Source organism: Didymella exigua (assembly GCF_010094145.1).
Source record: "Didymella exigua CBS 183.55 unplaced genomic scaffold M421scaffold_9, whole genome shotgun sequence".
NCBI lineage: Eukaryota > Fungi > Ascomycota > Dothideomycetes > Pleosporales > Didymellaceae > Didymella > Didymella exigua.
The window spans coordinates 383,843-410,396 of NW_022984783.1; the positions used below are offsets into that span (position 1 = coordinate 383,843).

General features: G+C 55.7%; 11 protein-coding genes and 1 non-coding gene across 12 annotated transcripts in view; 7 read left to right on the forward strand and 5 right to left on the reverse strand.

Moving 5' to 3' along the window:
* The window catches only part of M421DRAFT_99988 (uncharacterized protein), a gene marked incomplete at both ends in the record, with an annotated part of 7,451 nt that extends 6,089 nt beyond the window's left edge, over positions 1-1,362 (reverse strand). Inside the window, one exon of the mRNA XM_033598825.1 lies at positions 978-1,362. Within this exon, the coding sequence (XP_033450273.1) occupies positions 978-1,362 (385 nt within the window). The remainder of the gene's footprint in view (positions 1-977) is intronic.
* Positions 1,363-1,961: 599 nt separating this feature from the next.
* On the reverse strand, positions 1,962-3,730 carry M421DRAFT_59610 (uncharacterized protein; the record flags this gene model as incomplete). The annotated part of the gene is made up of 3 exons (XM_033595697.1): positions 1,962-2,081; positions 2,142-3,416; positions 3,590-3,730. The coding sequence occupies 3 exons, from the start codon at positions 3,728-3,730 to the stop codon at positions 1,962-1,964; spliced, it is 1,536 nt and encodes a 511-aa protein (XP_033450274.1).
* A 186-nt stretch (positions 3,731-3,916) lies between these two features.
* On the forward strand, positions 3,917-5,438 carry M421DRAFT_419057 (Undecaprenyl diphosphate synthase). The gene is made up of 3 exons (XM_033591992.1): positions 3,917-4,359; positions 4,410-4,669; positions 4,720-5,438. The coding sequence occupies exons 1-3, from the start codon at positions 4,138-4,140 to the stop codon at positions 5,312-5,314; spliced, it is 1,077 nt and encodes a 358-aa protein (XP_033450275.1). The 5' UTR covers positions 3,917-4,137; the 3' UTR covers positions 5,315-5,438.
* A 283-nt stretch (positions 5,439-5,721) lies between these two features.
* On the forward strand, positions 5,722-7,077 carry M421DRAFT_419058 (uncharacterized protein). The gene is made up of 2 exons (XM_033591993.1): positions 5,722-6,825; positions 6,872-7,077. Exons 1-2 carry the CDS (start codon positions 5,925-5,927, stop codon positions 6,970-6,972), a joined length of 1,002 nt encoding a protein of 333 aa, XP_033450276.1. The 5' UTR covers positions 5,722-5,924; the 3' UTR covers positions 6,973-7,077.
* Positions 7,078-7,535: 458 nt separating this feature from the next.
* Positions 7,536-10,672, forward strand: M421DRAFT_419059 (uncharacterized protein). Its single transcript, XM_033591994.1, has 2 exons — positions 7,536-8,778; positions 8,826-10,672. The coding sequence occupies exons 1-2, from the start codon at positions 7,657-7,659 to the stop codon at positions 10,359-10,361; spliced, it is 2,658 nt and encodes an 885-aa protein (XP_033450277.1). The 5' UTR covers positions 7,536-7,656; the 3' UTR covers positions 10,362-10,672.
* A 388-nt stretch (positions 10,673-11,060) lies between these two features.
* M421DRAFT_t49 lies at positions 11,061-11,146 on the reverse strand. The gene has a single exon. It is a non-coding gene; the product is annotated as a tRNA-Pro (tRNA).
* Positions 11,147-11,547: 401 nt separating this feature from the next.
* On the reverse strand, positions 11,548-14,086 carry M421DRAFT_419061 (carboxypeptidase S1). The gene is made up of 6 exons (XM_033591995.1): positions 13,809-14,086; positions 13,381-13,758; positions 13,070-13,329; positions 12,525-13,021; positions 12,289-12,471; positions 11,548-12,232 (listed from the first exon to the last, which is right to left on the reverse strand). The coding sequence occupies exons 1-6, from the start codon at positions 14,043-14,045 to the stop codon at positions 12,036-12,038; spliced, it is 1,752 nt and encodes a 583-aa protein (XP_033450278.1). The 5' UTR covers positions 14,046-14,086; the 3' UTR covers positions 11,548-12,035.
* A 1,316-nt stretch (positions 14,087-15,402) lies between these two features.
* M421DRAFT_419062 (uncharacterized protein) lies at positions 15,403-18,328 on the forward strand. Its single transcript, XM_033591996.1, has 2 exons — positions 15,403-15,807; positions 15,853-18,328. The coding sequence occupies exons 1-2, from the start codon at positions 15,773-15,775 to the stop codon at positions 18,095-18,097; spliced, it is 2,280 nt and encodes a 759-aa protein (XP_033450279.1). The 5' UTR covers positions 15,403-15,772; the 3' UTR covers positions 18,098-18,328.
* A 78-nt stretch (positions 18,329-18,406) lies between these two features.
* Positions 18,407-19,865, forward strand: M421DRAFT_383306 (uncharacterized protein). Its single transcript, XM_033589881.1, has 3 exons — positions 18,407-18,635; positions 18,845-19,016; positions 19,077-19,865. The coding sequence occupies exons 1-3, from the start codon at positions 18,625-18,627 to the stop codon at positions 19,665-19,667; spliced, it is 774 nt and encodes a 257-aa protein (XP_033450280.1). The 5' UTR covers positions 18,407-18,624; the 3' UTR covers positions 19,668-19,865.
* Positions 19,866-20,174: 309 nt separating this feature from the next.
* Positions 20,175-21,618, forward strand: M421DRAFT_100004 (3-ketoacyl-CoA thiolase B; the record flags this gene model as incomplete). Its single annotated transcript, XM_033586471.1, has 3 exons — positions 20,175-20,196; positions 20,286-20,392; positions 20,458-21,618. 3 exons carry the CDS (start codon positions 20,175-20,177, stop codon positions 21,616-21,618), a joined length of 1,290 nt encoding a protein of 429 aa, XP_033450281.1.
* Positions 21,619-22,030: 412 nt separating this feature from the next.
* Positions 22,031-23,270, reverse strand: M421DRAFT_59794 (uncharacterized protein; the record flags this gene model as incomplete). The annotated part of the gene is made up of 2 exons (XM_033595714.1): positions 22,031-22,795; positions 22,845-23,270. 2 exons carry the CDS (start codon positions 23,268-23,270, stop codon positions 22,031-22,033), a joined length of 1,191 nt encoding a protein of 396 aa, XP_033450282.1.
* A 755-nt stretch (positions 23,271-24,025) lies between these two features.
* M421DRAFT_100006 (ATP-dependent rRNA helicase SPB4) lies at positions 24,026-25,973 on the forward strand (the record flags this gene model as incomplete). The annotated part of the gene is made up of 2 exons (XM_033586472.1): positions 24,026-24,216; positions 24,263-25,973. The coding sequence occupies 2 exons, from the start codon at positions 24,026-24,028 to the stop codon at positions 25,971-25,973; spliced, it is 1,902 nt and encodes a 633-aa protein (XP_033450283.1).
* Between the last annotated feature and the right edge of the window lie 581 nt (positions 25,974-26,554).

The window sequence follows — 26,554 nt, forward strand, 5'->3', positions numbered from 1 at the left end:
GTGCTGGCCGTGGTGGGCGAGGGCGGCGTTGAGCTGACGGCGCACGGGAGGCGGGCGACGAGCGACTGTCGTCAACGGGCGGCGGCGGTCGTCAATGGGCGGCGGCGTTCAATGCGTAAGAGGGAGAGCGCGAGTGCTGCTGTCGCCGTCACTGTCAGCGATGCCGCTCAGCAAGCTGCAGGCGAACCACGGCGCGCGTAATCGAGTGTACACACGACACCAGACCAGCGCCCGCGCGAGCTGGCCGCCATGACGTACCGTGTTCTGCCGTGTCTGCGTGCGAGGACGTCTGCTCCAACAAGGCAGAGGCCGCTGGCAGAGAGTGAATATATCAATGGGTCCCGGAGCAGCACCCGTGGGCAAGTCCATGTATGTACGTAGCAGTAGGTAGCCGCCTCGTTGCTGCAATCCCGAGCTGCGGCTCGCTTCGCCGTGCTGACCGGGGACCGCACTGGAGCTGTGGCGGCGAGGACAACGAGACTACGCCCGTATCGGTTAGCGCCACGCGCGTCGACAATTACAGCGACGCGAGGCTGCAGCAAACAATCCAGCCGTCAGCGTCGAGGGACCGTCAAGGGAACGTGCACAGCTGGGGCATAGCTCAAGGGGCAACAACAGTAAGCTAACCATTCTCCTGTATTCTTGTCAAGTCTCGTTCCCAAGTCTCGTTCCCAAGTCTCGTTTCCAAGTCTCGTTTCCAAGTCTCATTCCCAAGTCTCGCTCTACCAATCTGTCCGTGTGCACATTCGTTCGTTGCACGACACGCGGTTGCTGCATAGCATTCCATCTGGCGCACCAGCATCTGAAAACCTCTCTTGCCATGTCCATGAGCAGAACAGCTGTCTGTACCCCAAGCACGGCCAATCCATCACTGTTCCTTGCCTCGTGCCTTCTACTCCTGGTGGACCTTTCTGTCACCAGACCCTCAACACACATAAAACACCACCTCACACCCCTCTCTCCAATGAATTCCTTACAGCACCACCATCCAAGTCCACTAACCCCCCCAGCACCAAAATGTCCTACTATGACATCGACGCAATCCTCACAGACGCCCAAAAGGTGCCCTGCACATTCGAGCTCACCGTGCCGGGGCTGGGCTACCTCGAGGGCAACCCAGGCGCCATGGCGCGCGGGTCCAAGATCGAGCTGCCCCTGTGGCTGGGCGAGATGCTGGCGCTGAGCCAGAGCCTGAACACGCAGTCGCTGGTGACTTTGGACGCGCCAGCGGCGCTGTCGCCACGGGTGCTGAACGCGCTGAGGGCAGATGCGCGGACGGTTGATTTGCGCGCGCTGGCGCCGCACTTTTACGACCTGGGCGCGCGCATCCTGGAGCTGTTTGATGAGGATGATATGGTCCATGTGCTTTCTGACGTGCGTTGTCTTGCATTCTCTGATGGGGAATCAGCCTCACTGACGATACGCAGACGTACAAGTCTCGCGCCGCCATCATCGCAGACCAAGCCCACAACCCACGCGGCGCCCTTGGCGACGGAGCAGAGTTCATGAGAGGCCTCGACGAGAACGAGCGGCAGCGTGAGTCTCTCCCAAATCCCCCCAAATCTCCTTCCACAGTGCGGATGCATGCTGACCATGCAGTCTTTCGCGCGGCCCATGACAGCGCCAAGGGGGTGCGGACCTGGATGGCCGACTTGCAGAAGAAGTGAGACATAAGTGGATCGTGACCGATTGATTTATGATTGATGGTTGATGGGTGATGGGTGGTATGCGACTCTCTTCTACTTCGCACTATCTACTCGAAAGCGAATACTCTGCTGGATAAAGGAAGATGCGCAACGCCGAAACTCCATGCCTGCGTGAAGGAAAGCCGCCCGAGATTGAAGAAAAAGAAAATATTTAGAGGCTTGCAAAACATCAATCGCTCAAGACGGCACCAAAGACGCCCGCAATTAAAGAGAATATACAGACTGCTCGATTGCAAACAAATATCCACACTCCTCCTAGCCTCCACGGAACGCGCTTCCAAGATTGCTGTTCTGCAGTATCATCGCCAGCTGCTCTGGGGGGTATCCAAGAAAGACAGGACCGTTGAAAACCATCTGAGGAATCACTCTAGCCGCCTCTCGCTCCTTGGACCGTGGCCGCCGAGACTGCGGCACAGCCTCAGGCTCAGGCTTGACGGTAGGCTCGGCCTTCGGGCTCGGCGATTGGGAGGTGCTGAGTCCTGGCTGTGTGGGAGCCGTCGCCACCGTCGGCATCGTCGGCATCGTGCGCATCGTGGGAACCGCTTGGAGCGGCCCTCCTGTCTTCATTCTCGCGAGCACTTCGTGGTCGAACGGACACTTGCCAGCAGGCTTCTGAGGCGTCTGCCCAATCTCGCGGTCCGTCTCGAGAGGTACTGGCGGCGAGGCCGTCGCGGCCGATCCAACCGATGATGAGCTCTGAGCGTTCGTGTACTTGGCTGGCACATTGATGCCCCATGGACGGCTCGGTGACTCGCCCAGTCGCACGTCCTTGAGCGGGCGGTCGAAGTGACTGGTCCTGTCCTCATCTGCAGCTGGCTCGGGTGCTATGTCCTCTGGCGGCGATGCCACGCCTTGCAAGCTCTCCGAGACAGCCCTGGCCCACTTTGTCACCTTCGCGTCTGCTTTCAAGTCAGGATCTGCCTCATGTTCCGCATCTTCCTCGACTGCGTCCTCCGGCTCTTCTGGCAACCAAGCTTGGTGCTTCTGACCCAGTCCTTGTATCATGTTGACCAGGTTGCCATACTTGCGGTCCAGCTGGTCGATGCTCTCTTGGTTGCTCTGGAAGCGAGTGATGCATACTTCGTGGCTCCGCGGCAGCTCATGCTTGTGCTTTTCGAAGTACTTCGCGACCTCTTCAGGATCGTGCTGGTCAAGGAATCGAATCGGGCATACTGCAGCAGAGCCCTCGACGGAGGCAGAGGGCGAGGGCGCGGCTGGCATATTGCCACATATCTCAGCGCGAATGGGGTCGCAGAACGACGGCCGTTTCGATCGTCGGCCTCGCGAGCTCATCCTCGAAGTGGAGCTGCGCGGGGTAGCCAGCGAGCTGCCTCTCCCTGCTCCCGCAGCAAACGGGCACCCAAGCTTACTGGGCGTGCCAGGTGCGGTGAAGTCTTTCTCCATGGGCGATGATACACTGCTCGTTTGGATATTCGATGACATTGTTTGTGGGTCCGCTTGAGGGCCGCTCCAGATTCTGACACCAGCATCCTCGGTGGGAGCACGCAGGGCAGCCGCAGCGACCTCAGCCTGTCTAATAACTACAGCCCGGCTCTTTCGCTCCACATCATCGCCCTGAGCCAACAGATCCACCACGTTCAGCCGCGCCCAAGGCTGCTCTTCGGCAACGCGCTCGAGGTCCTGGAGGAACGCAATGTGATCCTGCGACAGTGTACTCGGCGTGAAGCGCTTCAGAAGGTCAAGGTACTGCTGCTTGTCAGCGTGTGCACCCCATTTTGTGGTGTGACAAGTGGTGTGATATAGAGAAGAGTCAGGATAACATGTGGTTGTTGTCTGTCAAAGCCCTGGGGCTGCAGGTCTAGAGCTAAGTGTATCATCATAGGAGAGGTGGGTGCGCAAGCAAAAAATCGTTTGTGGCTTACCTGCTGTTTAGCCCAGGACAACTTGCTCTCCAGCTGCTTCTGCTGCTCGAAGAGCGCCTGGTACTCTCCGCTCAACACCGAGAAACCCTCGGCAAGCTGATCAGCCAGCTGCACAACATCCTTCTTCGCCTCGTCGCCCATGGCTGTGCTGGTGCTGGGCGAAGTGGTTTCGTGGCAGGAAGTCTGGGGAGAGACCAGCTCCGGCGAAGAGGCTGCGTTGTAGGCGAAGGAAGAACGGCGGGTGTGACGGCAGAGTTTGGCCGCGGCTGCCAAGAAAAGTCTACGCTAATCCTTCCGAGGTCTTGGACACTGCGTCAGCCCTGGAGTCTGCGCCTCAACTTTCTGTCCTTGGTTTACGTAGCATCTTACGAGACTCGGTCTTCTTACACAGCATGTCACCCATTCCGTGATTTCCTAGCAGTCCAATTCCACCGCATACCGCCCCACGTACTATACCGTCTTCTCCTTCTCGACCAGCTGTTTCTGCAATTGCACCGTTCCTACGCATTTCCTAGACCGAGTACATTCCGAGCTTAACAATTTCCACCATGAGCTCTATACACGACTCTCGCATACACAAGTGGTTCGCCGCCTCGCCACCGGTCGCGTGGACAATACGGCAACTGCGAGAGATCCTCATCGGCTCCCTGAAGCAGGGCCCGATCCCGCAGCATGTTGCATTCGTGATGGACGGAAACAGGCGATTCGCGCGAAACCACCATATTGAGACTGTAGAAGGGCACAACCTGGGCTTCGAGTCCTTGGCGAGGGTACGTTGTAGCAGAAGGGAGTCTCGTGCAGCGAATTAATCCATTCGCAGATATTAGAGGTCTGCTACAAGACCGGTGTAAAGGTTGTTACTATCTACGCCTTCAGTATCGAAAACTTCAAGCGCTCGAAACACGAAGTAGACGCTCTGATGTCCATGGCCAAGGTCAAGCTCGAGCAGCTGTCTGAGCACGGTGCACTTCTCGACCGATATGGAGCATCCGTCAGGGTGCTGGGCCAGCGAGAGCTGATCAAGCCCGATGTGTTGAAGGCCGTCGACAGAGCAGTCTCGCTGACCGCGCACAATAAGAAGTGAGTTTTACTGGAATCCTGGCTACTAGACAGCGTCTTAACATGAGCAGGGCCATCCTCAACATCTGCTTCCCGTACACATCGCGACACGAGATCACGACTGCAGTCATGAAGACTGTCGAGACCTACAGCACGCCCATCCACAACCTGCAAAGTCCTTCGAAGCGCACGTTCTCGGAATCAGGTATCACGCAGCAAATTCGCAAGCAGTCCCTCAAGGAGGATGCCGAGGGAGGGGATGAGCAGCGCGAATCACGGTCGTCCTCCCCATCGAAAGAGGACAAACACGATGACGAAAATTCCTCGTCGAGTTCGACAGCGATCAACCCATCAGAGAAGGATGATCTGCACAACCACCAATTCCTGGATTCTGAGGCGATCACCCATCAAACCCTAACGGACAACATGATGACAGCGGATGCCCCACCGCTTGACTTGCTAGTGCGTACGTCCGGTGTGGAGCGGTTGAGCGACTTTATGCTATGGCAGTGTCACGAAAACACTTCGATCGTGTTCCTGAAGTGTCTGTGGCCAGAGTTCGACTTGTGGCAGTTCCTACCGGTGCTGGTCGAATGGCAATGGCAACAGAAGAAGATCGAGGAGGCGGCAGCACAACAACAGAAAAGCCGTGGGCGGTCGAAGTAAGACTAGAATCGCCTCGCGAGGCAGCTGGAGTGCAGCGATCAAGATGCATCGATGATACCCCCGGAGCGAGCGTGCTTATTCATAGTGAATGCAACTTTTGGCAAATCAAAATGCGCACCAAAATCGAGATCATGGTACAAATGTGACCCTAATATGCAGCTGCTGGAGACTACCGTGGCTCGTACGGGAATTTAAGGGCAGATGACACGCGCCCGCGGCAGCAAGGTCCTTATCTTCTCCAGACGGTTGCGTTGTTACACCGCTGGTGAACCAATCCCGTTATTCGCGCTACGAGCAGGGCAGACCTCGATTGGTACCCCGGCAAACTACCAAGCGTCATACTAATGACGAACTAGTCCTTGCGCGCCGTGATGCTCTGGCACGCCATAATGACGGCGCGTGATCCTCTCAATCCCTCATGTCAAGCTGGAGAGCGTTTCTGTCAGATGTTTCAATCTTGAGGACTTACTACTGATCTCGGTGCCACCCTTCTACAAAGATCTTCAGAATTGGCCATAGGCGTCCGCGGCCACCGTAGAGTGTCCCACCTCGTGCATAAGACAAGGATCTCATCTTACCCGCATCGATCTGACCCATACATCTTTACGACATGGCCACACCAAACCTTCTGACAATTCCAGTAGAGCTGCGGGAGTTGATATACGGCTTTCTTTTTAGCTCTTACACAATCATCCACGGCCACAGAGGAGCCAGCAAAGCGGCCGTTGAGCCTCCCTCCTCGCCGCGCAGCTTGCTACTCACATGTCGTCAAATACACGCCGAGGCCTGGCGTTACCTCCCACTCAATTGCACCCTCCACTTCCGCGGTACTGAGGACCTCCTTAAAACATTGCTCTCCGTCGACCAAAGTATCATAACCCGCCTGCGTCACATCCGCGTCTGCGCCTTCCCATTCCCGCTCTATGCAGACGACAAACCGGAATACTATCCCATATACTACTTCGCCAATGCCCTATCTTTCTTCCCAGGCCTTTGTCTCGATGAGCTAGAAGTCTACGACTGCTGGCACGGCACGGGACAAGGAGACGGCTGGCGCGACGTAACAACGTATCTGGATATCGAAGCGCTGCTCAAGAGTGATGCGTGGAGGCGGCTGACGTACATCACGCCTTGCACGGATTTCATCGCGTCGGGCTACGATCACAGACAGAAGCGGCAGCAGCAACCTAAGAACTGGGATGCCCTGCTCAGAGAACGCGATGGTGCAGCTTCTGAGGCAGAAGTCAAGATGTGGATTGTGCCGCTCAAGCAAGACCAGGCTAGAGACGAGGAGAGGACGGAGGATGGAAGGAAAATGCACGAATGGTCTGCGAGGCCGGGACATCAGATTGTTCAGAATTGGCGGCTGGCTACGCCGGAACAGAGTCTCAAGGGTGAGGTTAGGATTGTGGCGATGAGGGCCAAGAAGGCGAGGGTCGTGCAGTTGGGGTTGCAGGAGAAGAAGAGTTGGGCCGAGCTTAAGAAGCAGAAAGGCGGTTTTGTGAGAGAAGGTATGTTCTGCTTACATATGTGAGGACTGAAGCTGATGATTTGAAGATTGGACTCCGTATTACAACGATATGGCGGACGCGATGGGATGGATTTATGGGGGTTATGGAAGGAGGAGGCAATTGGCCCATCAGGCCATGATTGGTTGAGGAGGGCGACATTGTGAAGCCGTTCAAGGCACAGGATCTTGCAAAACACATTGAATGATATCGATATTGCCGTTTTGAGATTTGGCCATGGTTCAGATCACTATGGGGGGTTCTCAAGGATTGTCAGGTCGGTCCTTTCCCCACGAGCGATCATGCATGTTATGAACGCCACAATACTTACCTAGAAGACAAGTACATGGATACACCACGAGACACGGCATCTCCCCTTCAAACATCGTCTATCGAATCAGCACGGACAACTAGCTCAGGCCTCTGAGTGGCTGCTCGCGCTGTATTTGTCCACCTGATCGAGCGTGTCGAAGCAATTGCACAGCAGCTCGGCAGCGCTTGCCGCGAATGAGCAAGAACGGTCCACAACGTCGAGATGCCGTGGCTAAAAGGAACGATACTTGGAACAAATCGCAGAACGACTGGGTGAGAAAGTCGAATTGCGGTGTGCCACGTCCAAGCGCGCGTCCCCGCTAGCGCCGTTCCCGGGCAACGGCGCTTTGTTTACCATCTTGACGTAGGCACGAACCATCTGGAGCAGACAACCCCATCTGCTCTGCCAAATATGCCAGACATGTCCCTGCTGTAGCCTGCACACGTACAGATTGCCGTGCTGCCCGTCACCGCGTCCACCATCGCACCTGCACTTCCCATCCCGTCGTCGCTGCCCTCGCAATGGCAGCGCCTGCGCCTGGCCCCGCCGCAGGGCATCGCCGCCACAAGTCAGCCTCTGTGCTCAAGTCGATCATCAGCCAGCACAAGCGCTCGCCATCTGATGCCACTGCGTTGAAGGCTGCGCCCTCGACTGCCCCATACATTCCTACGCCATCTGCGACTATGAACGCGCCGCTGCTGCCGCCAGACCACCCCCACAGCCAGCAGCGAACCGCCAACAACCAGGTCGAGAACCTCCCCTTCCTCCCGCCGTCGCCCCGCAAACAATCGCACGACTCTCGCAGCTCGAGCCCACGGAAGGGCCTGCACAAGAAGACCCTCAGCACCGTGTCGCTGCGGTCTCTGGGCAAAGACAAGGCGAAAGACCAGCAGTCGACCGACCTCAGACGATTGCAGGACGAGGAAGAGCCGCTCGACAAGTTCAAGAAGACCAAGTCATCGACCAATCTGACGTCTATGTTTGGAAAGAGCAAGTCCAGGAAGATTGCACGGTCGCCCAGCAAAGACAAGGAGAACACGGCGCCCATCCTCTCTGCAGCCTTGGCGTCTGAACCACCCCCAACACCCATTTGGGCACAGTTCAGCTCGCAGCCTCTCCAAGACGTCACAACTACGAGCAAGGTTCCGCTCAACGACCAGCGCCGTAGCCTCGAGGACGAGATCGACCTGTACACTCCACACAACTACTCCCCATCGAAGCAGCGCGACTTCTTCGAGGTCGGCCAGCCATCTTTGCCGCAGCGGCCTGCGCCCAAAGAGCGACCAAAGTCCATGCACGTGCCAAAGTCCACAACATCATTGCTTGGCACATTCTCGCGCAAGAAGAGTACTGATCGAGCTCCTTTGACGAATGCACAGGGGAATGGGGAGAGGACAAGAGACAGCTCGCCGTCGAAGAGCAAGCCTAGCAGACCCACGCTCAATCGTGCTAGCACAGACATTGGCAGACAGCCCGTGGCAGCTGGAGCTCTGGATCCACCACCTAGTCCGACAAAGAAACAAAACAGGGTTATGGCTGCAGTTGCTGCCTTCAACGGTAGGGCGAAGCAGACAGACGCTCCGCTGCCACCCGCCAAGGAGCTCGATCCAAAGGTCGTGGATGCGGAGTTCGAGGAAGTCTTGGTAAGTAGAAAGACAGCGTGAAATGTATCAGTATCTAACAGCTTCAGGAATCGCGAAATATTCCTACCCACCAGCGCGCCGCAATGCGAACACTCAAGATTGAAGTCAAAGCCGACTTTGTCCGCACACACAAACTTGATACACCACGATTATCCACAGCATCCATTCCGTCAATTGGAGAGACTGACGGCAAAGGCATTTCCAAACTGCAGCCTACAAAATCCACCAAGTCAAGGAACGATTCTGCACAGGAGGAGAACCTGACAATGCAGAGTAGAGCTGACGGTACCAAACGCGAGCGTCCAACAAGTAAATCGTTCACCTTCAGGAGCAACTCTCCAACAAAGAAGTCGAGAGCTACGGAACTAGGGACAGCAGCTAAGCCCAGTCCAATACCCAAGTCGCCATCGTCCAGATCACTATCCTCAGATGCAGCGTCGAATAGATCAGTCTCGAACAGCTCGAAGACAGTCAAATCTACTGAGTTCATCAACTATTTGAAGAAGAATCCTAAGCCTCAGGACGTCGAAGTAGGAAAGCTGCACAAGCTGCGACTCTTGCTGAGAAATGAGACGGTCGAATGGGTCAACACATTCATCCAAGATGGTGGCATGCTGGAGCTTGTGGCTCTGCTCCACCGAATCATGGAAATTGAGTGGCGCGAAGATCACGAGGACACGCTCCTACACGAGCTACTGCGCTGCTTGAAGGGGCTCTGCACAACAGACAGTGCCCTCAAGCAACTCGCCAGCATTTCTCCTACGCTCTACCCAGCACTTCTTGGTATGCTCTTCGATGAAGAGCACAAAGGACCTAGTGAGTTCACCACTCGTGAGCTTATCATACAAATCATCTTCGCACATATCGATCAGGCCCCTGAACCAGAGCTTTCCACTCGTGCGGCCGAACTCCTTGGATACCTTCGCGATCCCGTAAAAGAGAAGGAGTCTTCGACTGTTCCTTTCATCCTGCAGATGCACACATCTCGTCCATACCAGGTATGGTGTAAAGAGATGACAAACGTCACAAAAGAAGTGTTCTGGATTTTCATTCACCACCTCCAAGTCATTCCCATTCCACCCGCGCCCTCTGAACCTACGAGTTATGCGAGGGCTCACTTCCCTGGGCCTCGCGCCATTGTCCCTGCCGCTCCTTATGTCGGTGGAGTCGAGTGGGACGCAACAAACTACCTAGCGACGCACATCGACCTCCTCAACGGACTGCTAGCCTCGCTGCCAACACGTGATGCACGCAACGAACTTCGCGAAGACCTCCGCATCTCTGGGTTCGAGAAGTTGATGGCTCACCTACGTGCCTGTAACCCTAAATACTACGGAGCGGTGCACGACAGCATCAAAGTGTGGATCGGCGCAGCGCTGGAGGACGACTGGGATGTCAAGCCTGTCAGGATGGGCAGCGACAAGAACAATGGCAGCACGAGTCCAGTGAAATTGAGCCCAAAGAAGAAAGCCGAGCCAGCGCCGCAGATTGATGTGCCCAAACTCGACCTTGGATTGGCGTTTGACCGAGAAATTGATATTGGCGGGCCTGTTGGTGGCAAGAAGGACGACGACTGGATCTGAAACAAGAGTTGGATGTGGTGACAGTTGGATTTCTCATATTATTCTGGCGCAGGTTTGGATCCGGCTTTACATTTTTTGGAGTAGCTCTTCGCCCTCCTTTCGACACTCCTCTTTCGCGGTCTCAATCTGGCTGCATACTCACGACTTCCCACGAACATGACGACCGAGACGGCGACTCTCCTTTTGTTGGCTGCTGCAGCTGCTGTCCAAGAGCTAAAGCGCGTGCCTTGTATATATACTACATACAATTTCTTGAGTTACAGGGTGGGCGCGTGAAGCATTCGTAGCAATCTTAATCACTGCACTGTTAATTTCCTGTTACCTGGCACTTCCTTCCACCTCCTTCCGCACCGATATTCACAGCAGCGCTCTCTTCAGGAGGGTCAAGGGTTGCTACCCGCTCTTGCAGGAAAGCAATGCTACGAAGTCGCACGAAACGCACATGCACGTTATCCACGCACTAAGATATGGGAAGGCGCACAGTGAAGAACCGCAGTTCGACAAGTCGCAATCAGAAGGCTCAGCTTACGCGTTATGCTCAGGTGCCGCTGGTAATGCTTTCGTGCCTATTGAAGATACTGCCTTCCTTACTCTCGCGCTCAATTAAGGTTATTGCTAAAGCAGTCATCCCTTGCTGCGGCCAACGTGCTCCACCACCATCCACAAGAGCAAAAGTGCATCAAGAGTGCAAAAACAAACGGGCCCCACCGCGATTCGAACGCGGGGCCTCCTGCAGACTTGAGAGTGAACCCAAAGCAGGAATCATACCACTAGACCATGAGGCCGTTTTTATCGATAAGCAAATGAACTGTATTATACATTATATTCTAGATTTCTCACTGGACAGTGTGAACGTACGCGTTGATCGTTGTTTGGGCAGTCCTTTTCGTCGATGCTCGACGTCTCGCAGTTCCAGCTCAATGCATCCACCTTCTATGGTCATCTTCATACGCTTTTGATCAGACGTTCTTCGATTTGCGCGCCCGTATGACCTGAGAATTTTCTTGGCCTTAAATTCACAGGCTCAGCGTATCTAGGCGGGCTTATAAGCTTGCGTTGTGCAGGTTGCTGTGCGGCATCCGCAGCTGCAGCTGCAGCGTCAGCATCGTCGGGAGTGCGCTGCAGAAGTTATCAATATTGTACAACTCTTCCTGAATGCGCGGCGACAATGAAGACTGATCTGGTGCAGACTGCTGACATATAAAGTGGAACCTCTACCTCGCTATGCGGTCCTGTCCTACACGGGGGATCGAGACAGTGGATCCAAATATATCGAGTGCGATGGAATGGCCGTGAAGGTAAGACTCCACTGTGACAAATGTTTTACATGACAATACACTTTCTGAAGAGTCTCGAGCATGCACAGAGCACTGCTTACCAGACCGAATGGGATGATGTGTGTATACTCTTTGTTGCCAAGTCGAGTGCACCTCCAAACTGTCTTATCTTGCCATACTCGCTCCAGTGCAACTTTGAAATACGCAGATGTCGAATACTAATGGTATCATATTACGCATTGATAAATTTTGGTATGTGTCACCCGTGGACTTCATCAATTATCTATTCTCGCCGTTCTCCAAGGAAGTAGCTACTCACGATCTTGTAATAGCAACTAAGCGTGTGGAGAGTTGCGCCGTAGGCTACAATCCATGATGGATTCTCGTACTATCCATTCTAGTACGCCGATGTAGTCGCAGGATAAATTGCCGATGGGAACACAGGAATATTACTCGTCGTGAGCGGCACAAAAGAGTTCGTGTGCGTCGCATTCGCTGGCCCAGAAGTCTCCAAATCAGCGGTGACCTTCTTCTCACCCGTCGCGATATCGTAGTGGTACAGCGTACGATTGAAGTACGCCAGGGCAGCCTCAGCTAAATACACAGTCAGTAAAAGATACCATGCAGGAGATGAGTATGTTATGACTCACGCTGGTAGTAAGGCACCTCATGCCCGGACTCGTAGATCCGCGCGAAGCTGAAGTTACCGTACTGCCTCACCTCGCCGTACTCCATGCCATCAACCATCATGGCTTCGTAGCCCGCGGCGCGGAATTTCTTGCTGTGGGTGTAGTCGACGGCGAGACTGATGGCTTGGCCGCCAAACCAGTTGCCTGACAATGTCAGTAAGAGTTCAGTGTTGATCGAGATGCACGTAAAGACTTACAGATGTAGTCGGCGTCGCCGTACGCCAGACTGACACGCACATCCTGATCCAGCAAATGCTCAAGATCCAGTCTGAAGTTGGGGTAGATGAAATCGCCAGTGTTCTGGAACGCGTAGTAGATGCCGTTATTACTCGAGTAGTTGAGAGTCACGCCAAGCGCCTGCTGCACCTCCGGCAGGTTCAGATAGTCAGGGTAGTAAGACGGCGGAGTGGGATCGTTACTGTCATGCCTAATATCGTAGACCCCGCGGCCGCTGTAGTAGTAGTACGGCGATTCGACGTTGTCACGGCACATGTCGGCGGCTTCGTTGCAGATCTGCATCACACCGGGGGTGAGTTGGGCTTCGGTGATGGGCGCATCCGTATGATAGTAACTAGCGTTACCTTCGGCTGCGGCGCGGCAGATCTTGATCTGATCGAGGCAGCCGTTGTACATGTTGTTGGCGAATTTGGCGTAGGAGTAGACGGTGTCGTTGTAGGCTTTGATGCCGTAGGTGCTGGGAATGTTAGCGAATATTTACAGGCTGCAGAGGTATTTGACATACTTGTTGACAGCGAACTCGGGGTATTGCTCGGCTTGAACAGACTCATCGATGATGCCGTTGATTATGCCCAGCGAGTTGAAGTTGAGCGGGTAGCCTGGCATACTACCGTTCTGAATTTTCAGATTTTGGTTGTAGAAGTAGTTGAAGAACGCCGGTCCATAGTGACCACCGTAGGACTCAGTGAAGAGATTGAATTCCTTGGGCGTTCCGATCTTGGTGTCGAATTTGGGGATGGTGTTCAACAGCGCCTGCAGTACGTGCTGCACATCGTCAGCGTCATGTCTAGGGATTTCGGAAGCATCTTGACTCACGAAAGCTGCGGCAGCAGCAAGATCCGTAGTATCGATTGTGCCCGTGTTCAGCGGGTCCAAGAGAGGGTACCTTCCAGTCGCCGGCCAGTCGCTCGAATTGTAGTGGAAATCCTCAGACCAGGGATTGAAGCTGCCGACGCCCTGCTTCTGATAACTGAAACCTGTGCCGACGGGCTGAGAGATGTACAACATGTTGGACACATTGTTCCAGCTGTAGGGGTTGTAGACCGTTGTTAAGTTTTCATTCAGCATGCAGGGTCCATTCTCTTCAAAAAGACCGATCAGACTATCTGATCCAGGGCCTCCGTTGAGCCAGAGCGTAAAAGGGTCTTCGGCTGGCTTGTTGCGGGATTCAAAGAACCAGTAGAAGACGTGGACCTGGATAAGTTTTAGAGGTTACCTACCCAGCTCTGGAGGCCTTCACGTACGTCTGGACTAAGATCGACATATCCAGAGTAGCTGTCTACGCCTGGGGTCGTCTCGCAGATACCAGGGTTCTTGTACCGAATTGTAACATTGTTCGGAGCCGAAGCGGTCTTGTAGTCGCTGGTCTCCTTTGGCAGGTACAAATGATCCGCTCGCTTATGCCATTGCTTCTTTGACACAGCACTAGCTTGCAGCGCAAGCGACGCAAGAGCTACCGAGGTCACGGACTTCGTGAACATAGCAACAATTGAGGACAAGGTTGGGCATAGAGATGAACGAGAAGCTTCCTTGGCGTATTTAAGCACATCTTGAAAAGCTTGTCGCATAACCTTATTGAGGTCATTATCTCGAACGCCTGCGGGGTCTCGTACGCGATCCTGGTCTTCGCGTAGTTTGTGGTTTCGCTCCTGCCTATACTGGTCTAGGCGCCGTGTTTGTCTCCCAAACCAGACTCCATGCGGCTCATGTGCTCACCGAGTCTACCGAATGACGTATCCCTCGGAGCTTAGATTCAAGCTGTTCCAGCAAAGCTTGCGCGACAACATTATGAGCTTCCTGATAAGTTGTAGGGCGAGTCAACAAAGCGGCTCGGATGTCGTCCTGTTCGTAATGGGACCGAGTGTTGCCGGACCAGGAAACCGGATGAAATAAACAGTCCTCCTGTTGCTGCAATGCCTCATTATTTTCCAGCATCTCGAAATCCTGCTCGATCTACCTCTTCTGCCATCTCACAGGCGACTCTTCCTAGTTCAAGAGCTTTTGGAGACCGCTGACAAGCTCATTGAGTTGCTCCGCAATCGATTTGATATCCCTAAGCTATTTTTGCACCTTGAGTAAGTCCCTGATCCGCTTCAAATTAGATGTTCGGTGAGACATATCCGCAGGTGGACCTAGTACTTGGCGTATCTGTTCGAGAGACAAAGTATGATGCCGGGCCGGAACCAGGTCGCCCAATGCCACAATCAGCGCAAGAGTGATCCGTGCAGAAATTGTGTAGTCTTACTGACCAGCTATACTGATGGACGCATTTTACATATCTCTGCGATCCTCGCGAAGACATGTAGGACCGGCTAGCCAACGCAGCATCCAGTCCTGGTTCTTAGGGTCAAGTCACGTGAGACATGTGAAGGTGGATACTTCAGATGATGCAACCTTCTCTCTCCCTCTCCTCCTTTACCGACATCAGTCATGTCGAGCAATTTGACAGCTTAAATTGCTTTGATTTGCTTGCGTGACAATTTCACCTGAAAATATCTGAACAAATCAATTAGTCCAACGAAGCCAGCTTGCTGATCGAGGACTGAGGGTCTCCTAGCGTCACGTGTGATCCTCTCGGTGCAACGATTGCTGACGGGATGTATTTCTCCGAATCTTGATGCAGCCAAGACCACAGTCGTGCCCGCTGGTCTGTTTGTTTGTGTTTCAGGCCGAGCATTGTAAATGTTCGTGGAACATAAAGAAACCACCAAGACTAACGTGTATGATCGTAGCTGAACTGCAACAGGGTCTAATCATAAACATAACTAAAGCTTGCTTGGAGTTGGCCCCACCGTAGAGCTTGACATGTTCTCCGGTTGCGGCGGACAAACGCTGCAACTTATTTTTGGGCCACGTGCATGAAGAACGCGTCCAGAGTCATTCGCGGTTTGTGAGGTATCTGAGGGGTGAAACAGTCACGCAGGTTTGCGCAACAGAACTACAACCCCTCACCCAAAGCGCCTGATTGAAGGAGCGCCGTGGTGTCATAGCTGCAACGCAAAGAATCTCGGGACAGCTTTCCAACCTTCCACATTTGACCCCTCCACGCCCGACGCACCATTGCTTGTAGCTTCACGAAAGGAAGATTTGTCTATTTCACCACAGCCGTTGCTTGGTATTGTTAGGGCCCAGCAACCCGGCGCCGTTGCGTGAATAGCTCCAACTAGCTTAACTCACAGCTATCCACGACCGAGGTTTCTGCGCAGCCATGGTCAAGGGCCCTGCAGCCGTCTTCATTGCTAGGTGGGTGCCTAGTATATGTCCAGAGGATTCAAGCTGACAACACAGACACGGCGCTCGTCTCGACGCCTCAGACAAGTCATGGCACCTCACTTCACCGACGCCCTACGATCCACCCCTCACGTATGGCGGCTGGTCACAAGCCAAAGCACTGGGTCTACGCATAGCGGCGCTGCTGCACCAGCAAGACGTCGAGGAGACTGAGGCGGCCAAGCATGGCGCGAACGCGGATCTGGCGCATCTCGAGTTCAGCGCGCTCGATGCCCCCAGGGCGCAACCAGCTCGCCCGAGGAATAAGAAGCGCAAGATCGTCATACACTCGAGCCCGTTCCTGAGGTGCGTTCAGACGAGCACGGCAGTCGCAGCAGGCATCTCGCAGTACAAGCCAGAGGCAACGCCCAGGCTGGGAGTACCGGCGCCATCCAAGGAGAGGAGCGGCGTGCTGGGCAGTTCTCCGCTGGCGAGGTCGGCACGCTCCCAGTCGCCGCGCACAAGATCGCCCTCGGTGCAGCCGGCGTACCTCGACCCGCTGGTCGATCCCAACCTTGAAGTCTATGCGAAGCCGCGCAAAGGCGAGGAGAAGATCCTCCTGCGCATCGACGCCTTCCTCGGAGAATGGCTGTCGCCCGACTACTACGAAGACATCACCCCGCCGCCGAACTCGACACTGATGGTGGCAGGCGCAAAGGCAGACTTGCTGCGGAGGGGCGACAATCTACAGGCACAGCCAGATGCGCACAGCAGCAAGGGCCATTTCCCAGGTGGCTGGGGAGGGGCTAGCAAAGGAGCTGCGGCATCAGCAATATTGGCTCGATGCAGCGTCGACAACGGCGCATTTGCGACCATGAACAGCCTTACGCAGAACCTGCCTCCGACCAGAGAACGTGCTGGTAGTCTCAGTGGCGGCGGCGGAGCTGTACAATCCTCAAGACCGAGAGGCAACTTCTTGTCACTCAATCCATCCACACGCCACGTCACGAAGAAGAACTACAACTCTCCCGCACCGTCATACTCCGTCTCTCCCTCCGACCCCATACCGCGAGGCTATGTAGCTCATGCACGAGAGGCGTGCGTCACAGTCGACTTCCAGTGGGACAGTATGCGGCCACCACAGAACTGGGGTGATGGTGGTGAATACGGCGACGAGTGGAGTACGATGCACAAGCGGTTCCGCAGAGGACTGACTGGCATGATGGAATGGTACAGAGAACACGGAGCAACACCACCCAAGGACCCATTCCCGGGCTTCACATTCTCGGACCGGCCGTCACAGCCTGACAAGGAGCCAAGGCCATCTGCACCCAAAGCCACGAATTTCGCCGCCAACCCTCTGCCTCTACTAAACGGCAAGGCAGAGGATGAAGAAGAAGAGCTTGTGCTTGTACTGGTCACCCACGGCGCAGGCTGCAATGCTCTGCTTGGTGCCATCCAAAACCAGCCCGTCTTGATCGATGTCGGGCTTGCTTCACTGTCGATGGCAGTACGACGAGATCAACTTCGAAAGCCTTCTGCTCCGACCGTATTCGAGCGACGCCTGTCAGTGGCCGATCCTGGCATGTCGGATTCGTACGAGATGAAGATACTCGCCTCTGTGGATCATCTGCGGCCAAGTACCAATCCAGCGGTGATCTCTGCGCCCGAATCTGCGACTCAATCACCAGCGGTGCATGCCAGTCCAACCACCGGGAACTACAGAAAACGGTTTACTGGCAGCTCATCTGGCGCAGGCACCCCGAGCGACTCGCCCCTCGATGCGTCGTACAGAAGCTGGCTGGGGAACTCTAACGGCGTGCGTAGGACAGCGAGCTCAGGATCGAACTCGCGACACAGCCACCTCAACGACAGCGGTATCTCATCGCCATCTTCAGGTCTTTGGTCAAGCCCCCGTATGACAGCGCTGGATGCAAGCAGCGATGGCAGATGCAGTCCAGGCGCCGACATGGTGCTCAACTTCACGAACCAGCAGTCGGCACAGAAGTCGGAGCCATCTGCCGCCCCAGTGAGCCAGCCTGCTGCAACCAGCACGGCTGAGGCACCTGTCGGACTGACCAAGATGACGACCAACGAGCAAAGGGAGTGTGGTGACTCTGTAGCCCCACTCCCAACCTCACTCAACCGCACGAACAGCACGAACAGCTCGTCGGCAGCGGCTGGTGGTGGCGGCGGCCTCTGGGGCGCAAAGCCTCAGGCGACGACGCAACAGGGTCTATGGGGCTCACCAAAGCTCTCTGGCGTGACTGAGCGCGAGAGCGGGCTCAAGAGGCGATGGACGATCACGGAGCACAACCAGTGAGGTGGTTCTACCTGCACGTTAAGGTGAAAGCGATGTTGCACCCAGGGAGAAATGCACATCTCGGAGCAGCTGGTGTTTGCGAGTCTACTGACCGTTAATTAAGCGATTCATTACCGGGGCGTTTGATACCCCCGCCATCCTTTCGTTTTTCCATAGTCGAGCATTGGTCGGTCGAATCGCTGCAGGTACGCGTCTAGCTCACACAATGCAGTCCTGTTTCACCCTTCACTTTTTCCATGCACTGTTTTTTCCTACAGTGGCCTCGACAGCATGCGCATGGGTTTTTTGCAAGAACCGCGACACGCACGCCCCACTAGGTACGGAAGACCCCGCTAGACAGATGACTCAGCACTCGCATAATTATGGCGCTGGAGCCGCAGTCAATTCTGTGATTCGACGCGGAGCGCGGGCCGGCTGCTGTTAGCGCGGGGGGAGGGCTCGGCTCGCGCGCAGGCGCAAGGCAGAAGGACGTCGCTGCGCCCGGGCTTGCTGCAAGAGCGCGCGCGAAGCGTACTCAGCGTTTCAACATGTCGGTCAAGTAAGTTTCCCGCCCTCGAGTACTTCGGGCCGCCCGCTGCCGCACTCCCCCCGGCGCGAAGAAGGCGGTGTTCTTGGTATTGCTGCTGCCCCTCGCACCCCGCGGGCCTCGCTCGCTGCACGCAGTATGAACCGGAAAGACAGCAAGACGCGGGCGCACCCGAGAGACGGCAAGGCGCGGACGAAGAGCAGGACTGACGCAAAGCGCAGCTGGGTCATGATCAGCACGGACGGCGGATACACGCCGCTGCCCGGCGAAACGACACTGTACCAGTCACCGCAGCGCACGACGCTGAGCCTGCAGTCGAGCCACCGCCTCCCGCCCGCCGAGGCGTACAGCCAGCAGTGCAAGAACGGCGTCGTGTATCTGACGAACAGACGGGTATGCTCTCCATCCCCCGACCCGCAAGCGTGTGCTTGGTCCTAACGCGCACCTGCACAGATGATCTACCTCCCCGTCACGCCCACGCCGACCTTCCGCTCCTTCGCCGTCCCCATCCTCAACGTCGCCGACTCGCGCGTCACGGCGCCGTGGTTCGGCGCCAACAAGTGGGAGGCCCTGGTCCATCCGGTCACGGGCGGCGGCATCCCGCCTGCGCACGCTGAGCTGGACTGCACCATCGAGTTCAAGGAGGGCGGCGCGTTTGACTTCCACAACACCTTCGAGCGCCTCAGGGAGCGTCTGCGCCAGACTATCGACGTGGCGCGTGAGTCTGGCGGAGACGAGTCGCTTGCTGCCGCCGGTGTAGGCGGCTTGGAGGATCTCCCGGCCTACGAGGAGAGCGGGCAGCACGTGAGGGTGCCGCAGGACGCTGCTGCGCCTGCTGCTGCTACTGCTCCTGCGCCTGCTGCTGCGACGCCCCCACCGCCCGCGGACAGCCCGCAGCAGTCGAGTCCGCTGCAGAGCCCACAGCCGTTCCAACCGCCGTCTGAACCGCCGCCGGGCTACGAGGAGGTCCAGAGGGGCAGTATTGCGGATGAGTTGGAGCGCAGGCTGTCGGATCCTCACTGGGACGAGGAACTGCGGCGGTGAGACAGCGGCCGTGTTGAATCAACTTTGGGAAGCATGGCGTTCAGGAGGACAAGACGGAGCAATCGATCTGCGAGCATCTAATATACACACACAAACACACACACACACACACACACACACACACGCAAACAAGTGAGGCCTCGGAGTCCTCCAACTCTATCGAGGCACGTGCGTGTGCTTGCCTGAGTCTGCAACGTCTACCACCAACGACACCTTGCTGACGTGTGCAACCGCATGCAACCCACACCGTCGTCACGCTCACGCCCTCACCCATCAGCATGTGAAAGCCTCCCATCTCCGTCCTCCGCATGTGAAACCAGCCACTAGCCACACTGTGGGGCCCAGTCCGGGGCACCCTAACCACATGCAGCGAGCCTCGGCTCGGTCAGCGCCCAGATGACTTCAGTCGGGAAGAAAGACCCAGCGTTTCGCACATTCCCTCCTTTCCTTTCCAAATCCCATTTTTCCTGTTGCTTCAAACTCGGACACTGCACACATACGCCCAAAATGACACAGGCACCACAGAAAGGTACGTTGCGTTGTTGCTCGCGATGCGTCGGGGAGAATGACGTGGTGGTGATTAGTTTGGATGCGTGAAAAGAGGCTGACGGAGAGTAGCTCAGGAGCGTCTTGCTCAGATTGGAAACCACCTCGGTGGCAGCCCGGATTCGAAGTCGCCTGCGAAGAAGGGCAGGGCGGGTCTGCTGGAGAAGCACGCCGATGATGTAAGTCTCAACGCTCATGAGAAACTCCAAGCCACACATTCGAGTGCAGAGCTGATAGTTCCCAGGTTGTCGTCACCTGCGCCCTCCGCACACCCTTCACCAAGGGTGGCAAGGGCGGCTTCAAAGACACCCAGAGTGCCGACCTGCTGCACGGCGCCTTCAAGGCCCTCATCCAGCGCTCCGGCATCGACCCCTCGCTCGTCGAAGACATCGCCGTCGGCACCGTCCTCGCACCTGGCGGCGGTGCGACCGAGTTCCGCGCCGCTGCGCTCGCAGCCGGCTTCCCCGTGACCGCTGCCGTCAAGAGCTTGAACAGGCAGTGCTCGTCTGGCCTGCAGGCATGCGTCGACATCGCCAACGCCATCAAGAGCGGCATGATCGAGATCGGCATCGGCGCCGGCAGCGAGAGCATGTCGACCCAGTACGGTCCCAACGCCGTCAGCGAGCTCAGCGAGCTCGTCGAGAGCCACACCGAGGCCGCCAACTGCAAGGTGCCCATGGGTGCGCTGTCCGAACAGATGGCCAAGGACAAGAAGATCTCGCGCGCTGACCAGGACGCCTTTGCCGCGGCCTCGTTCCAGAAGGCCGAAGCCGCGCAGAAGCAGGGCCTGTTTGACGAGGAACTCGCCCCGCTGACCGTCAAGTGGACCGACCCCAAGACCGACGAGGAGAAGACCATCACCGTCTCCAAAGACGACGGCGTCCGCGCGGGCATCACCCCGGAGAGCCTGGGCAAGATCCGCGCCGCCTTTGCTAAAGATGGCTCCATTCACGCCGGCAACGCGTCGCAGATCTCCGACGGCGCGGCCGCAGTCCTGCTCATGAAGCGCAGCACCGCCGAGCGCCTCGGCCAGACCATCATCGGCAAGTTCGTGCAAGCCTCGATCGTCGGCGTGCCGCCGCTGCTCATGGGCGTGGGCCCCGCGGCCGCCATCCCCGTCGTGCTAGAGAAGACGGGCCTGGGCAAAGACGACGTGGACATCTATGAGATCAACGAGGCGTTTGCGAGCCAGTGTCTTTTCTGCATCAACGAGCTGGGTCTTGATCAGAAGAAGATTAACCCCAAGGGTGGCGCTATTGCGTTTGGACACCCCCTCGGTGTCACCGGTGCGCGGCAGGTCAGCACGCTGCTGACAGAGCTGAGGCGCACCAAGCAGCGTGTTGGCGTTACGAGTATGTGCATTGGAACGGGTATGGGTATGGCTGCTGTCTGGGTCGCCGAGTAGATGTAAAAGATGTAAACCTGGAGTTAGCCATAATACATAACACGATCAGTATCTGCTACATCGTTGCATTTGCAAGCCTCCCCGCACCGAGTCCGGGCCTGGTGCATGGTCAAGAACAGGCGAGTTCGGAAGCAGCGCTCTTCGATGTCGATGCGCGTGAAGTAGCTGGTTTCGAATTTTCGGTGTTTTTGCGATTCAATTTTGATCCTGTCTAGATAAATGAGGGACATGTTCGCAAGATGTGGACCGCCTTTCGTCCTGGATCTGAGCCGTCGTGTGATACATGCATCGTACATCCAAGCACTGGGAACCAAAAAACGCCGTCGTGAGAGAGGTGCAATGATGCCGATCCGCCGTGCTCTAGGGTATTCATGTGCTGACATAATAAGAAAACTGGACGGTATAATAGACATTAGACAAAGTGATAAGCGTCGTGAGAGGAGCCCGTTTGGCCAAATATGCGAAGGAAACTCCATAGTCCAACGCCGCACAGGGCGGGAATCGTGAGGTTGTCGTCCCAGCCGAATAAGTCGAGCGCTTCGCTGCCACTTGCGACGATGCCGGTCACCAGAGACATGACGCCGAGAGCCACGTATCCCGTAATCGTGCTCTGGGAGGCAGGCAGTCCTAGTGAATCCTGAGCCTGAGCTGGTAATGTCAGCACGCCCTGGAATGCAAACGAGTTGTCGCCCTGATTCAGCTCTGAGTAGAGGGGTCCCAGCCAGCCCCAGAACATGACGGCTGTGATGACGCCCATCACGCATGCCGCAATCGTGCCTGCGAGACTCTTGCCCTTCCTGACCTTGGGCGTCAGGTGGCCCCACAGGCGGCCAAATGTCGATGCCGCAGTGTCGCACCAGCTGAGCAGCAGAATGCTCATGACGCCCACATCCTTTGGGCAGAAGCGCATCACGATCCATGCGCCGAGCAGGTACGAGATGACGCCGTTGTAACCATCTACTTCCGATTCGCGCATCAGTGCACCCAGGCACCGGATGTAGAAGCGGTTGACCTGCCAGTAACGGTGGCGAATTACGTCGGTGATGGCGATGGGGATGAACATGGCAAGCAGAACTGGGTGGATCTGCGACATTTGGCGGCCAGAACAGTAGAGGTATATTGTGACGAAGCCAATAGAGACGTGGAGGATCTTGCGGGGTATTTCATGACGGTGGATCTATTGATGTCAGAGGTTGAATCAAGAACCAAGTGTGTATTGTACATACGAAAGAGCGCCATTCTTGGTGGATGGGGATCAGACCAAGTGGGCTCGGACTTCGACTCATCTCTCGCCAGTAGATCTTGTTCGCTGCTGCGGGAGATAGATGCCCACTGCTCGTACCATTTGGCAGAGTGAGGTCCTTGACACCCCCGTTCTGCTGCCTTCTGGTAGTCAGACCACTGATTCTCCTTCGTCCCAAACCTCCCTCGAGCGTAGAGTCACGACTCCTTGTTCGGGCGCGCTTCTCTGGATCTGAGCCAGATGAATCTTCTTCGATAGGTGGGGGTGACTGCAACTTGTTCTTGCGCGCCGAAGCACGCGTAACAGGCGGGAAGTAGCCATCCTTCCCGCTCCCGACCTCTGATGGAGTCGGTGAGGGTGAAATGACGCGCGGTGTGTGCGGTATCTGGTACTGCCTCGATGAAGCCATTGCTGAGCGAAAGCAGGTGGTGAAGTACGGAAGCGGAGGGGCGCGGACGAGGCCGGATATGCTGGAGCGGGTCCTCGCGCAAACTAGAGCGACGTTGACGAGTAGGGAATGGCGATCGCGGTCCACGTAGCTGTGAGGCTGAGTGTATGTGGTGTGAGCGCCGGTTAAGCTTGCGAAAGTGGTGGCTTCGACATCGGCGTCAGGCGTAATCAACAAGGCCAGGGCGGACGCGAATTCGTCCGGACAACGCGCAGCATCTGGGGAGACAGGAGGTGCCACAATTTAGATGGGCGACAGTAGCCAGCTTGAGAACGTGGTTGAAGAGGAGACGTTGCGACACCAATGACGCCTTTGCAATCTTGATGCGTAGCCAGGAAATTTAGCAGCGCCGTGATCTTGTCGCGTGTATGCGGATCAGTGCGGCCGATGATATCAGCTTGCATGTGAAGATACTCCACTCAGAAGGCCAGGGTGCCTCGCGCAGCAAGTCGTAGCTGTCAACTCAGCCGCGAGATGTTTCGTGCCATTTTTGAGATTTTGTGATCTTCAAGCGCATACCTAATTATTACACCAAGTGGCATGGAAAAGATCACGTGTCGGCCGGCTGCAGCTTCCCCAATCGATCAGAGCGTGGCGCGCTTATGGCGGATCCCGCCTGCGCCACAGCTTAACTTTTTCGAAAAGTCCCAGAGCCGAGCCAAAAGTTCGTCGTTCGCTCTGGCGCAACGACTGCTCACGCCTCACGTTCTTTGGAGATGGCACCGCAAACAAAAATCGACCGGTCCTTTAGCGCACTGATACCTGCACTTTCAGAATGGACTCTCGAGGCTGTCGACGCCATGGGTTTCGCGAAGACCACACCAGTGCAACACGCCGCCATTCCCATGTTCATGAAGAACTCTGATGTCGTCGTCGAAGCGGTCACTGGAAGCGGAAAGACACTTGCGTATGTAATCAGTAATGCTTAAAGACCTTATTCTCATTAAGAAAAGCTTCTTGATTCCCATCGTGGAACGGTTACTTCGACTCGATGCGCCTATCAAAAAGCATCATGTGGGCGCCATAATCATATCGCCAACAAGAGAATTGGCAACGCAAATCCATACTGTACTTTGTTCTTTGCTAAAGTTTCACGCCCCGTCCGCTGCAGCACTTGAGCCAGAGGACGAGGACAGCGATATGGAAGATGCAGATGCGCCGCCAAAACCAATATTTCCAGCTGGTACGCTCAAAGTTGTGCCTCAACTACTCCTCGGAGGCTCGGTCACACCAGCTCAAGACCTCAGCGTATTCCTCAAGAAGCAGACGAACGTACTGATCGGCACTCCTGGACGACTGTTGGAGTTGTTATCCTCTCGTCACGTTCATTGTTCATCATCTTTCGATGCCCTTGTACTGGATGAAGCCGATCGACTGCTGGACCTTGGCTTTAAGGACGATCTGCAAAAGATTCTTTCACGCTTGCCCAAGCAACGACGAACGGGCCTGTTCAGTGCGAGTGTTAGCGAGGCTGTCGATCAACTCATTCGTGTGGGCCTACGTAATCCAGTTCGCATTGCTGTCAAAGTCAAAGCGAGGGCAGCGGAAAACGGTCAAATTGAGGACAAGCGGACACCTGCCAGTCTACAAATGGCTTATCTCGTAGTACCCCCGTCACACAAGCTACCAGCCATCCAACAGATACTGGATCAGGTGCAACCACAACCTCAGAAGACAATCTTTTACCTGGCAACATGCTTCGCAGTCGACTACTTCCAGCACGTTCTTCCGGAAGTACTCAAGAGTCACACAATTGTTCCACTTCATGGCAAGCACCCCGACAAGGTGCGGCGGAAGAACTTTACAAAATTTGTGGATAGCGTCATGCCCTCGATCCTGCTGACCACCGATGTGGCTGCTCGTGGTCTCGACATCCCTTCAGTAGACCTTGTCTTACAACTGGATCCGCCAAGCGACCCCAAGACCTTTATTCATCGATGTGGACGCGCTGGGCGAGCTGGACGAAAAGGTCTCGCCGTCACCTTCCTCACGCCTGGCCTGGAAGAAGACTATGTCGAGTTTTTGCGGGTACGACAGACTCCAGTGGCCCCTCTCACCAATCCGGGTATCACTGTTACATCAGCGGATATCGATCGCGTCACGAACGCGATCAGGAAGGTGGCCAAGACCGATCGAGCCATCTACGACAAGGCTCAGCGTGGCTTTGTCTCCTGGGTTCGTGCTTATAGTAAGCACACCGCCAGCTCGATCTTCCGTGTCGAAGAATTGGACTGGGCTGAGCTTGGACACGCCTGGGGCTTGCTTCGTCTTCCCCGTATGCCAGAAACAAAGAAGTGGGAGGGCGACAAGTCGCTCGGTGTTACGATGGATTTCGATGCGTTTGCGTACAAAGACAAAGTGCGCGAGCAGCAGCGTCAGATGGAAATGGCAGACGCTGCGGCTCAAGGAGCTACTGGCAAGAAGTTCGTCAAGGAGAATAAGATCGCAAAGGCTTGGACGGACCAGAAGGACCAGAAGGCCACGAAAGAGCTCAGACGTGAGAAGAAGGTGGCGAAACGGGAACAAGAGCGCAAATCCAAGATGACAGACGAGGAGCGCCAGAAGGAGGAGGAGCTCAACGAAATGATTTCACAAATGCGAAAGAAGGTCAAGCAGACAGAGGCTGCTGAGGAGGAGGACGAGTTCCACGGATTTGATGATTGATTGGTCGGTGAAGAACGGGGCACGTCGAGCGACGGCGCAACCTCCTTGAAAGGTCAGAAATCCGGTACGAACCAGGATCCATTAGCAGCAAACCAGGACTTTTGCAACTCTCCCTTCGATTCACTAGACTACCTGCTCAGTTGCAGCCAGTCCGGATCAGTCGCTTGCCTCGAGAGTCACCACACTTCGCCGAACAGCACCATCTCACGAATGGCAAAGTTTGCATTCTAAACTGGCGTCAAAATCGTCGACCGCAACCTGACCATAATCCCACGAATCTTGGAGACTCGCTAATGACTTCGCTGCGGTGGTTGAGGCCCCGGGTGGATCATACATATTCTTCGCTTCCGGCGACCTTTCGATGCCCTTCCATCAGACCAAGAGATCGCGGTCAACATCCCGCCATGGATATGGGACTGCCCATATACTGTTGCTACATGTGTGATGCCTTCCAGGAGGTACATTGTTCTGCTGCCTGACAAGGTCATAAGACAATACAAGTGTTGAGGCGGTAAATGCCACTATTACACACCATTTCGAATATTTCCTCCTATTTACCTCCAGCCAAGTGACCAGCTCAA